This window comes from Misgurnus anguillicaudatus, chromosome 10 (assembly GCF_027580225.2).
Source record: "Misgurnus anguillicaudatus chromosome 10, ASM2758022v2, whole genome shotgun sequence".
Taxonomy (NCBI): Eukaryota; Metazoa; Chordata; class Actinopteri; order Cypriniformes; family Cobitidae; genus Misgurnus; species Misgurnus anguillicaudatus.
The window spans coordinates 21,701,585-21,713,588 of record NC_073346.2 but is presented as its reverse complement, the minus strand read 5'-3'; the positions used below and the strand labels follow the sequence as shown (position 1 = coordinate 21,713,588).

The 12,004-nt window shown below is 37.6% G+C and overlaps 1 protein-coding gene across 1 annotated transcript; it reads left to right on the top strand.

Moving 5' to 3' along the window:
• The first annotated feature begins 274 nt into the window (after positions 1-274).
• On the top strand, positions 275-5,039 carry rps19 (ribosomal protein S19). Its single transcript, XM_055211764.1, has 6 exons — positions 275-352; positions 902-978; positions 1,098-1,198; positions 3,825-4,008; positions 4,207-4,261; positions 4,982-5,039. Exons 2-6 carry the CDS (start codon positions 902-904, stop codon positions 5,006-5,008), a joined length of 444 nt encoding a protein of 147 aa, XP_055067739.1. The 5' UTR covers positions 275-352; the 3' UTR covers positions 5,009-5,039.
• Positions 5,040-12,004: the final 6,965 nt, after the last annotated feature.

The window sequence follows — 12,004 nt, the reverse complement described above, 5'->3', positions numbered from 1 at the left end:
AATAGTCTGACTGCCTGCCTGCCTGCCTGGATGGATAGATACGGTAACCGTTATATAGATGTGTGTGTGTGTGTGTTTGCTGTTTTATAATCTCAATTCTGTATAGTGTAACGTTGCACTCATATTGCAAAATGTACCCACTTCGTTCTTTTGTATTTATATTATCAGTGTGTCAATACAATGGACATAATTTCTAATAAAATCTTGTAAATAATACGGTAAAAATTATAGTTACCTCTCACTAGATTCATTACGGTCTTTTCAAATCTCGCGATACCGAGCGTGATTCGCCCCTGTTAACACGCCTCGGAAACCCCGCAAGTCCCTCTTCCTTTTGCTGTCCACAAGCAAGGTAAAACATTCTCCGTTTCTTTCTGTGCAATAAAGTGGATTTTAAGCATTGTTTGCCAGTAGTTCGCTCCAAGAAACATTTCGTTATTTTAGCAATACTCGTATTTACCCCAAATTACACCAAACAGTCATTAAAATATAGCAGAAAACAATATTTTTGAACAATTAAGATCGCATGTCACGCTAAGAAGCTCTGATGCATAATGGCTGCGCCCATGCACATATTGAGGCCTGGTATGTCCAATATGTCTCACTTTAAACATCGATTCCGAGGTCAAAAATGAATGAATACAATTCGACATTGTGTAGTCCAACACAACGGCCGTGTTATTTGTTACTCGGTGTGGTTTGGATATACGCTCTGTTGTGATGCTTACCGCGTTGGTATAAACGTGGTCGTTAGCAGCACGGCTAACACGCCGGATAGATGAGCGGGTGTCTCTTCAAAAAGATTTTATTTCTAAATGTAGAACAGAGAGCCACCAATATCTGTTTTTATGATTCGGAAGGTTTTGTGATATTTAATCAGTTTGTTTAATTGTGGTTTCAGATGCCAGGCGGTGGTGTAACGGTGAAAGACGTCAACCAGCAGGAGTTTGTCCGTGCGCTGGCTGCCTTCCTGAAGAAGTGAGTATAACACGCTGGTCAATAAAGATTGTATTCACATGCCTGCGTCGATGGCTTGGACCTTATTAGTAAAATGCATTGGTTGTTTGTCTTATTTTTGAAACTCGATGTCTTTACAGGTCAGGAAAGGTAAAGGTGCCAGACTGGGTTGACATTGTTAAGCTTGCCAAGCATAAAGAGTTGGCTCCCTGCGATGACAACTGGTTCTACATCAGAGCTGGTGAGTCTTCATCTGTTGCAAGAATTAATGGAAATTATAACACATGGCTGTTTAAGGCTTTATACTAATTGGCTGAGAAATGTTCCATGGTTGTTAATTATTTTTCTGTAAACCGCACTCCTGACCTTTTACATGTCTTAAAAATAGTCACCCAAGCAATGTTTGTGGTAACTGTGGTATAAGAGGAATAATTGACTCCGGTCCTCTGAATTATTTGAAAATAATGCACACCCCGCTTTGCGTTGTGCCACATTACCACCTTGGGTGTGCATTAGGGATGTTACCAATTAATCGATCTTTGGTTAATTGTTAAGATTTAAATTTATAAAACTTAACATTTGTCGAAAGCAAGCACGTCTGTGCACTGCAAAGCACATACAGCCGGTGAAAAAAATTTAAACAAGCGTGCAGAAGTTAAACTAGCCATGATCACAATGTTGCTCGATACCAAACACACACCTGGGATTTTTAACATCATGCGAGACGAGGCTGTCTGCTAACGCAACGAAATGGCATCTGCAGTGGATCTGATAGGGTCAGATACAGAAAGTGCAAATATGGTAAAATGTAATCTTAAATTCTGGCAAGAAAGTAAAATGTAAACTGTAAATAACAGTTAATGTTCAGTTTACATTCTGAACGCCTGCAACATTTATCATTGATCATCATTATTGACTGGCTGAGGCGCTACACGCTAAACATTGTTGCAGGTTTTCTGATGGAAGGTTGAAATCTTCATAATATAAGTATCTTTGCTGAAAGTACGCTGCAGGTCTAAGCTGAGGTGACAATGGGAAAAGTGCCCTTTGTGTGCTGCTTGGATACAATTACAAGAAACTGTCTATCAACGGCTCGGAAAGTGAGGTGAACAACTAGAAAAATAACATGATGATAATGAAACTTTTATTTTGTCATGGACGCACAGACTTGCATGCGACTGTGCAAAGTGCCCATATGAGGTGGAGTTATACTGTGTCTATTATTATATTTCATTACGAGATTAAATTGATGATTTTTATCAAAGCACCAACTACATTGACTCATTTTATAATCCTACTAGCATGTCACACTTATGTCATTGGCTATATGCCAATGCTGTAAAGACTTATTGCACTATTACTGTTAACGATTATTCGATTGATTGTTAATTTAAGCGATCATCGAATATGGAAAATTGCATAAATTGACATCCCAAGTGTTCATTATTTTCAAATAATTCAACGACTTTTTAAATTATTCAATTATTCCTTCATGGCAGAAAATTAATTCAGTCTTATGATAACTTTAGTGGAGATCTAAACATGAAGAGCAAGGATGGGGTGTGTTGACACATTAATTTGATCCAAGTATTAGACGTTGGCCTCATTTTGAAGGTTTCTGATATATTTGATTATATCTGTCAAAAGTTAATCAGAATAATTGTAAAGGAAAATATTTAAGAGAAATGGTTAGTTCATTTATACAGTGTATTAGTTTAGCATTTCCCAACACTTTACCTGGAGGCACACCAATGGTTGTCATTTTGGATGTCTCCCACATCTAACCCGATTATTTCCCATCTTGAAGTCTCCACTACGGTAATGTGCTTATTTGTAAATTCGGGTGCGTAGTGAAAAAGTGCGTAAAAAGGCGTAGTGTGGGTGTGGTAAATTCTGTATTATATGCAGTAAACCATAATTTTATCTATAGTAGGGCTGCAAGATTTACCGAAATAATCATAATGTTGCACATGTTGAGTGTTGCAGTATGCAATGGTTTGCAATAACCAAATGATTTTAAAACTTCCATAAAAATGCATGTAGTTAACATTGTAGAATATTGCAGATAGGAGAGAGACGGGGAGAGTGATGCTTTCTTTTCCCAGAAAGAATGTGTTATACAATTTTCGTTTTTTTCAGTTGTCGCACATGACATTTTTCTTCAATACCCTGTTGTTGTAAAACTGCCAGTTGATAACAGACTTGTAAAGGCCAAATCACAATGATCCAGCAAACTCCAACCAACAGTGTGTTTTTGTGTGATCAATGTGAATTCGTCTTAATATTAGTCGTTACATCATTCGCTGTAATGTACATTTTTTATCTTTGATCATTTTTGTTTTGGGATGTCTGTAAATTGTATTTTAACTGCAGTAGGGTAAAATTTGACTTCGTGTCCCTTTTGTTTAAACCATGGATTTTCTTAACTCTTCTTTTGATTTTTGTGGATTTATATTAAAATAACTCCTGTTTGTGTGAGAATGTCCTGAGCACAATATAAATGTTTTTAAAGATGAGTTAAGGGACACAATGTTTCTTAGAATTGCTTAAAAATGGATTTTGAATGCAAGCTGTTGTGGCAGGTTAGGCTTTGTTATTGATGTTAGTGCGTGTCAGCATTTTGTGGTGTATGGTGCTTCTGTCAGTAAGATATTCATCACAGGTGCCATTAACACAATGTAGAAAATAAAGAGCTGAGTTTTAGTCTTTAAAAAATGGCTGTTAGAGATTTTGGATGTGAGCTGCTTTTTTCTGTATGACTTGCAGCAGTTTTTCGTCTTAGACTGAACAGTGTGGCTACTCATTGCTTGGTTATCTTCAGGTTTAAGCAAGTCCAATTCTCTTACCCTATCTCTCCTCTCTCTCAGCCTCCACAGTTCGTCACCTGTACCTACGTGGAGGTGTTGGTGTGGGCGCTATGACCAAGATTTACGGCGGGCGTAAGAGGAACGGTGTGTGTCCCTCTCACTTCAGCGTGGGCTCCAAGAACGTGGCCCGTAAAGTGCTCCAGGCCCTTGAAAGCCTTAAGATGGTGGAGAAAGACCCCAATGGGTGAGTGCCATTCAGTAACTTTCAGTAGGTTGGCATTGTACAGTTTTCTTTGGGCTTTGTCAACTTTTTACATTTCTAGTAATGTGTATTATACCACTTGCATTGATTGCTTGACTACATCTATGTAATCTATGTTTCTTTGGTGTGATGCGTAATTGTGGATTTTTAACCTATTTTTAAATTGGTTCTTTTTACCAGTGGGCGTAGACTGACCCCTCAGGGGACCAGAGACCTGGACAGAATTGCTGGGCAGGTAAGCATTCGTAACTTTGATTTTTCTATTTTTTTGCTAGTGTGCTAATCAGGGTTCTGAATTGAAATGAAATACAGCTTCTCATTAAATGCTCTTTGCATTCAGCCCTATAATCACTATTTTCTCAGTAATTAAGATAAATGGGTCGCAGCATGAAGGAACTGATCCATTTGTTCAATCTTATCAACCTGTTCTAGAAGCTTTTAAATACCTTGAAGGTTCAGGTTAAGAAAACCACAATGCATTTGCTGTTGTAAATCGGTAGTTTACAGTGTTGAAGGAAAAAAAATGCATACCACCCAAAAAGCGTTTGCTTGTGTGTTGGTCCTCCACTGGTCCTTCATTCTCCCGCTAGCTACTGGTGTGTGCCAGTCCAGTGCTGGAGGAAGTAAACAAGCCGATTGAATTTCATGCTCGCTGGTCTGCCGTATGGCGCGTTTTATTTTGCTTGATACCCCTAATGAGCTGAATTCAGATGAGTTAACGTGATTTTCTTGTTGCGCTTGCCTTGGCTTTATCTTTTGCTTTTTTGACATCTTCCAGAGCTCTGTTTATATACTTGGCTACTTGTTAATTCTCCTAATCTCAGACCCAGTACTGGATAAGCTAAATGTTTTAAGCTGTTGGTTCATTTCTAAAGGTTTTTAGGGGTGATTTAAAGATTAACTGCACATTTGACTTTATGTCTGTTAATTGTGGTCTCTTCCTGTTCTTTTACAGGTTGCTGCTGCAAGCAAGAAATTATAAAGTGTACAATAAACTTTTGTGAGAAACTCAACCCAGTGTTTTGTTTTAATTTGAGATACCTAAGCCGAACCATGCAAGTACTTTGACATCCTAATGTCTTTATCTTAATGCTCTGTAAAAATGTGTTTGAGTAAGTTTGTTAGTTTTAGCGACTGCATGATGTTTCTTGAGTCATTAAATCATATTGTGCATTAATTTGGTCTCGAAAGTGAATCATGCAAATTGCTTGCATGTTGTTCCAGGAATCTGATGAACAAAACTGCTGTATTAATTTCATCACTTCTTGCCACGGGTGCTGATTGATTTAGTCATCAAGACAAGTGTCTGTCTTCCCTGCTGTTTATTTTGGCTGAGAAATTTTAAGCAGTAAAAGCATAAATGCAGTATAATGGCACTTTGAGCAGTGCTGTGTGTCTGCTGTATACTGAAGTCAACAGTGCCATCGTGTGGCTGTCTAGGGCAGAGATTTTCTAACTTTATTATGACAAGGATAGGGATCTTTTTTAAAATATATAAAATATTTTTATGTATAATGAATATAATTGGTTACACAGAGAAAACCTGGATGTATAAACCTGAAGACAAACTTTTTTATATATAATGTGTCTTGTTCTACAGGCAGCAATTTTAACATCTTGCTTCATTACAGCTTTACAATGAATATGAACCCCAGTAAGATAAAGAGGACACAAAAACACAATAGAAAGAAACAAACATTTATTTTGGTATATACTTCAGGTAGCGTGAGATATAAATATCTAATGAATTAAATTGTATTTGGACCTCCACTTTGAAAATCCCTGGTCTAGGGCAGGAGACCATTTCGGAACTGAAGTCTTACCCCATTACTCATCACCAAAACATGTTCATTTATATACTTTTTCAATATACATTATATGATATTTCTGAATTGTTATAAATGATTAACCGACAAATAACGGTTCATAAATTAATATGGGTTCTTCTGTCAAACTCACTTGGTGCACATTATAATATGATGATTCGTTACATTTATATAGCGCTTTTCTGCAGCACTCAAAGCAATTTACATGTGAAAGGGGGGATTCTTCTCAACCACCACCAATGTATAACATCCACCTGAATGCCATTTGCGCCAGAACGCCCACTAGCTTAATAATGGGGAGGAGACAGAGTGTATGAGGGATGATTAGTAGGCCAATAGGCACACCCCTATTTTTTTCGAAAGACATCCTGGGATTATTAACGACCACAGAGAGTCAGGGCCTCAGTTTAATGTCTCATCCGAAGGACGGTGCTTTTTGACAGTGTAGTGTACCCATCACTATACAGGGCTGTAAGGACCCACACAGACCAGAGGGTGAGCACCCCCTGCTGGACTCACTAACACCTCTACCAGCAGCATCCTAGTTTTCCTAGGAGGTCTCTCATCCAAGTAGGGGAGATTGGGGTAAGATGAGACGATTTTTACATGTTTCCTTCTCTGCCTGAAAAAATTAGACAGAAGTCAAACAAAAACATCAACCTTTATTTAAGGATGTCTCATGTTAAATAAAATGATAGAAATGCCTTAAAAACAAAGGGCTTTGAAAGGGTGACTTCTTGTGCTCTTGTGGCTCAACTTGCCCCAGCTGAGGGGTAAGTTGATCTATGTGAAAAGGTATACTGACCCACTGAATTTTTTTTGTTTAAACCTGAACATAGTTTAAAAATTCACACTTTTCTTAAATGTAATTGCCAAAAAATGCATTTAAAATAATGTTAAATTGTTCTTTGATATTTACATAGAAGGTTTGTGACTTTATTAAGTGCAAATATTATCCAGAAACGTTTTTTTACATGTCTATTTTACAACACTAAGATGTGTCCTTTGAATGAAATTGACAATTTTTACCCTATTTGGAGGGGTCATGAATAATAATGTTGCCACAGATCTGCTATGAGGCTCATGCCAGTAGCTCACATTAATAAACATCTTGTATGTTTGAGTCTGTACAAGACGAAAATACATATCTTAAAGGAACAGTATGTAAGAAATGTATATCAATTAAATCATAAAATGGCCCTGATATGTCACTAGACATTAAGAAATAATTTTCATTTCAAATACTTATATCACTGACAACAGTGGTCCGGCCAGGATATTGTCATTTAAAATGTGTAGTTGCAGCCCTCATCTGATGTTTATGTTGTCATGTTGTGTATTGGCCACCAGTTGTGAGATTGCAGTACCAGTTTTAGCCACAATTTTGTGATTGCAGTACCAGTTTTGACCACAATCCTACATACTGTTCCTTTAACCCTGCTAAAAAAACCAGCAGGTGGTGACCACCAGCTAAACCAGCATAATTCCCATGCTGGTTTGATGCTGTTTTTTCAGCAGGGAAGGAACAACTAATTGTTTGGAGATTGTTAATGAATGTTTCTAAGTTGTAAGTTGTGGGGTTTTTTCACTATGGACCTGCAAAACGTAACTTTAACGTCAATAGTAGAACTTCAGCCTAAATGCTAGCATATAGCATTAACTAGCATATAGCAGTCACAACTTTGTTTTTAGCATTTTAACAACTTTATTTTATGTTATTAATTTATTGTGTAATTCATGGCCGTTGGAAGTGGGGTGCAGCACCCCCTATTGGCGAGAGAGAGATTTTTTTAAGTAAAAATATTTTGCACAATTTATATATTATGAATATTTTAGGAAATTATTTTTGACACACGTAGGTTATTACGTGTATTTTGGATTTTAATTTTATTACTGTCTGCCTACCCATCCGTGGCCTCATCCGAGCGCACTTTCTTCGCCTTTCGTCTTTGGAAGACATGGGTACGCAGCACCATGACCCAGAAAAGATTCACACACCTTTCGCTGATGCATGCACACACAGAAATTCTAAACTCCCTGGACATTCGTCCACTAGCTCATGAGAGATGTTGGACTCTATTATACAACCGGCGCAATGCGCGACGCGAGTGTCTTTTATATGGCAATTGCGCATACAGTATTAACAGAATGACAACGCGGGTTTGCTTATCACATACCAGGATGCGCAGCAGCACAAAACGCTTTTTAATATGAAAAATTAAAGGATTAAAATGTAACAGATTATTATTGAGTCTCTTGGACATAAATGATGACTGATTATGAGATGTTAGAAGGCGTAAGCGCTTCATCTGTAGCCTGGTAAGTAAATAAATGCTTTGCTTTAAACAAATGCATCTAGTCCAATCTAGTCCCAGACTAAAAAACATGTTTGAGTTTTCTTAACTGAAAACAACTTGCACTGACATATCCTAAAATATATCAGTGCTATTATTTTGTCTAAAGATGCACACCAGTAAAAAAGTTATTTTTTTGTAGAAATAAATTAACTACTTAATATCCTAATATAACAATGACTAGTCCTGGTTTAATCTAATCCCTGTCTGGAAAACTGCCCATAATTGATTTTCACATATGACTGCAGTAGCCTACATAATAATCAAATAAACCATGGTTTTGCTACAGTTGACCAAGTCCAAGTAGTTAAACCACGCAATTGTACTGTATTATACAATTAACGCACAAAAAAAAAACTTGGTTACAGTTTTTACCAATTGGTTACACACGTTTTCAAAAGTCTCCTTTTTTCAAAACTCTACACACAATTCTCAAAACTGCGCTCACAAAATGCAAAGTAGCACATATCTCCTTCAAAACGCAACACTGCATTCAAAATACCACAAACACATGTCAGAATCAAGCATTTGCATCAAATGGCAAACAGTTCTTCCATAATAATACATTTTTGGATATATCATGTAAACACTGCTGTTCTAAATCTAAAGCTCTTTGGTCTTTCATAGGCTTATATCTACATTTCAATACAATGTTCTACAGTGAAAGTAATCTGCTGAGAGGGGTAACAAGTACACCGGAAGCGCCAATGCAATGTAGAAACAGAAAATATTTATTAGGCCAAACATTACTGTTGTATACAACAAAACTATAAACATGTAAACCAAAATCATATACTTTACAGTAGAATACAGTAAATTTTGTGTGGTGTCCCGGTCCAGAAATTGGCAGGGGGTGAGATGCAGATTGCCAAAACAGGTAATCTGACCTTTGACCTATTTATAGGCCTATCTATACTACTGTAAAGCAAAGCAGTGATTGGTTAGTGATCAGTTAAGCATTTAGTGTTTGCACATGTGAGTGTGTCTGTGTGACCTGGTGAATAAGTGTAGCATTTTGATTGGTTGTGTTTGGAAAAGGAAATCAAGTCACTTCCTCATAGATCTTTGTGTTTTAGGTAGAGAATTGTGTGTAGTGTTTTGAAAAAAGTGTTTTATGCAATTGAAAACTGAGTCAAAGGCTGAGAAATAGCTTATGGTTTTGAAGATTTAAATAAAAATGTAGTTTTGCACTTTGAGTGAGAGGTTTCAAGAATCGTGTGACATGAAAAGATTTTGTGTGTAAGCAATCGTAAAAAACTGTAATACACTTTAGCTGTTAAAAAAAACTGGTTGATTTTCAAGGAATAAAAATGAAAGGGTAAAAGCGACACGGTCGTTGTGTTAAACTATAGGCCTACACAGTTCATGTACAGTTCTGTTATGTTAGCTTAATGTAATACCTTTATCAGCCATTAGCAGGCGTTATTGCTGAATACGACTTCCAGGCTACTACTGTTGTTAAACAGCAGAGGGAAGCAAAGATCAGGATTTATTTTTAAACTACTACTGCGGTCCATATTCCGAATTGTGGGAATTTCTCATGAATATAACTTAAAAAAAAATCTGTTTAAATTTTGTGTGTCACCGTGTGAATGCACCACAGAGGATTTGTGTTTGGGTGGTAATTTGAGTTGCTGTTTACTGTACTGTGTTTTCTGCACCAAATGTGTGATCAGATGATCCCTGATAAACAAGCGGCGGAGTCTGTGTCATTTTCTGTGTCCACACTGCCCACTCTGCCAATTTATTTGTGAATGTGTGTACAAACAATAGTGTTTACAAAATCAGTCAGCAGTTTCCGCATTTATCCTTCATCAAAGTTATTCTTTTATAACACCCCCCCCTCTCTCTCTCCCTCCTTTTCTCTCATCCTTGTTCCGTCTCTGTTTTTTAGAGCACCAGCTGTTGCAGAACACCTGAGCTCCTCCCCCTTCTCCTTTTCTCTACCCTGTAATTTGAAAGCACGGGAGAAAGATAAACATGTCTTTGGTTGATGGAGGAGAATGTAAAGAATGCTGGTTGAGGAGGTGTCGCTGTTTGTTCACTTGCTACTGTGTAGATTTTGTCTGGCCTCCACCGTCGCTGGCGGCTCCAAGCCCTGCAGCCTTGATGTGTCGTCTGTTAACCTTTCAAGGCATTGTTTCCATAATGGAGCATGTGGGTGTATATAAAGTAGATTAAAGTGATAATTACTGTATTACATTATTGAGATTAGATAATTAAATGACTGTGCTCTCAGGTAATCCCTAAACCTGTTAAAAGCCAGCAAAAATGACTCCGGCACTAAAAAGCTGTCAGGTGTCTGTAATTTTCCATTGCATATGTGTTGATTTGAGGATTTTGTGCATCTGCTTTTAAAATAGCGGTATTATCAGTGATGCCACTCATCACCCTTCATATCCTGACACACTAGTCTTGTCTCCACCAGTCTGTTTTTACCTGGAGGATATAGAGATTAGGGCAAAATGTCGATGTGATTCAAAAGGCAATGATGGAATGAGGTAATACGATTGATTATTTTGAATGTTTCTGTTTAAATAAATCTTTCATTTTGCATTCTCCTTCTCCAAGCACACGCAAACACCATTGCGTTCCATTGTGAATCTATTCATACCCAGCTTTTTCTTTTCACACAGTGCTGAAGTGTCTGTAAATATTTTTCCTCTCTCTTTTCCTCTGTTCTCGCCATTCCTGATCTAATCTCACGGTCCACTATCTGAACTGAGCACAGAGTTGTCGCTGTTGGTTTTGTTGGTTGGTTGTGTAAAGAGAAAATAAACACACAAAGTAGAAGCACTCGCAGAACTCATTATCTAAACAAACACTTGCAGTTGGTAGAGTTTCATTGTGTGCCGCCCACCTCCGACCCTCATAGTCATTTTTTCTAGCTTGTTTTTCTCTCTCAGACCGTCCCTGACACTTACAGCTTCTTCATGGCGTCATTGCTAATCTTCCCATCGTGCTTTGTTTTTGTTTTGGGCAGGTGGTGTGGTAAATCCTGGTGGTTTGTGCATTAATCTTGTCTGTGTGTGCGAGTGTGGCTGTGATGCTTCCTTGTGTGTGTGTGTGGCACAGCCTTGGGCCGGACAAGCCCGTGTTGTCTTTACTCAACAGGCGCATGGCACGGCCTGCTCTCTAAAACATAACACCTGTTTTGGGGGCAAAAGGCGAGCAGGGAACAGATGCAGGTTAGATAGACTGTGTTTGAGTGTGTTTGCTTGGCACATGATCTGGGTTCACACATTTGCCAAGTGTAACACCTGTCAAAGAAAAATCCTTTTTGTCTTCATGGGATTCGTTTTTTGTTCCAGTTCTGTGAAAAAATATGAAAAGAGGATCATTTTAGGATAACATGTGCAAAGTAAGATGTTTTATTCAAAAGTATGTCTTCTTTAGCGCACTGACCAAAAGTTTTTTTATTTTTTTTATTCTATGAGTTCTTTTGTTAGCTTGAACATGCTTTAAGAATATTTAGATTTCCTTACAGAATTCAAGACATTTTAAACTTTTTTTGCAGTGGATGCAGAGCTGATTCACAAGATTGGCCAGCCCATTCTCATGCATATAAATACGCAATGTGCAAAGTCGTGCAATACATACGTCAAATTCCAATTTGCAGGCATATGATACACTAGTCCATCTTTTTGTGCGTTTTATTTATTGGTTTTTCGTTCTTTTTCCTGTTTTTTTTTTACCATTGTCACTTAGGTTTGGGGTTAGAACAACTTTTTGTTACATAAAATGACATCTTAACCCAATTCTAACCCCAACTCCAAGTGACCATGGTTTAAAAATAGA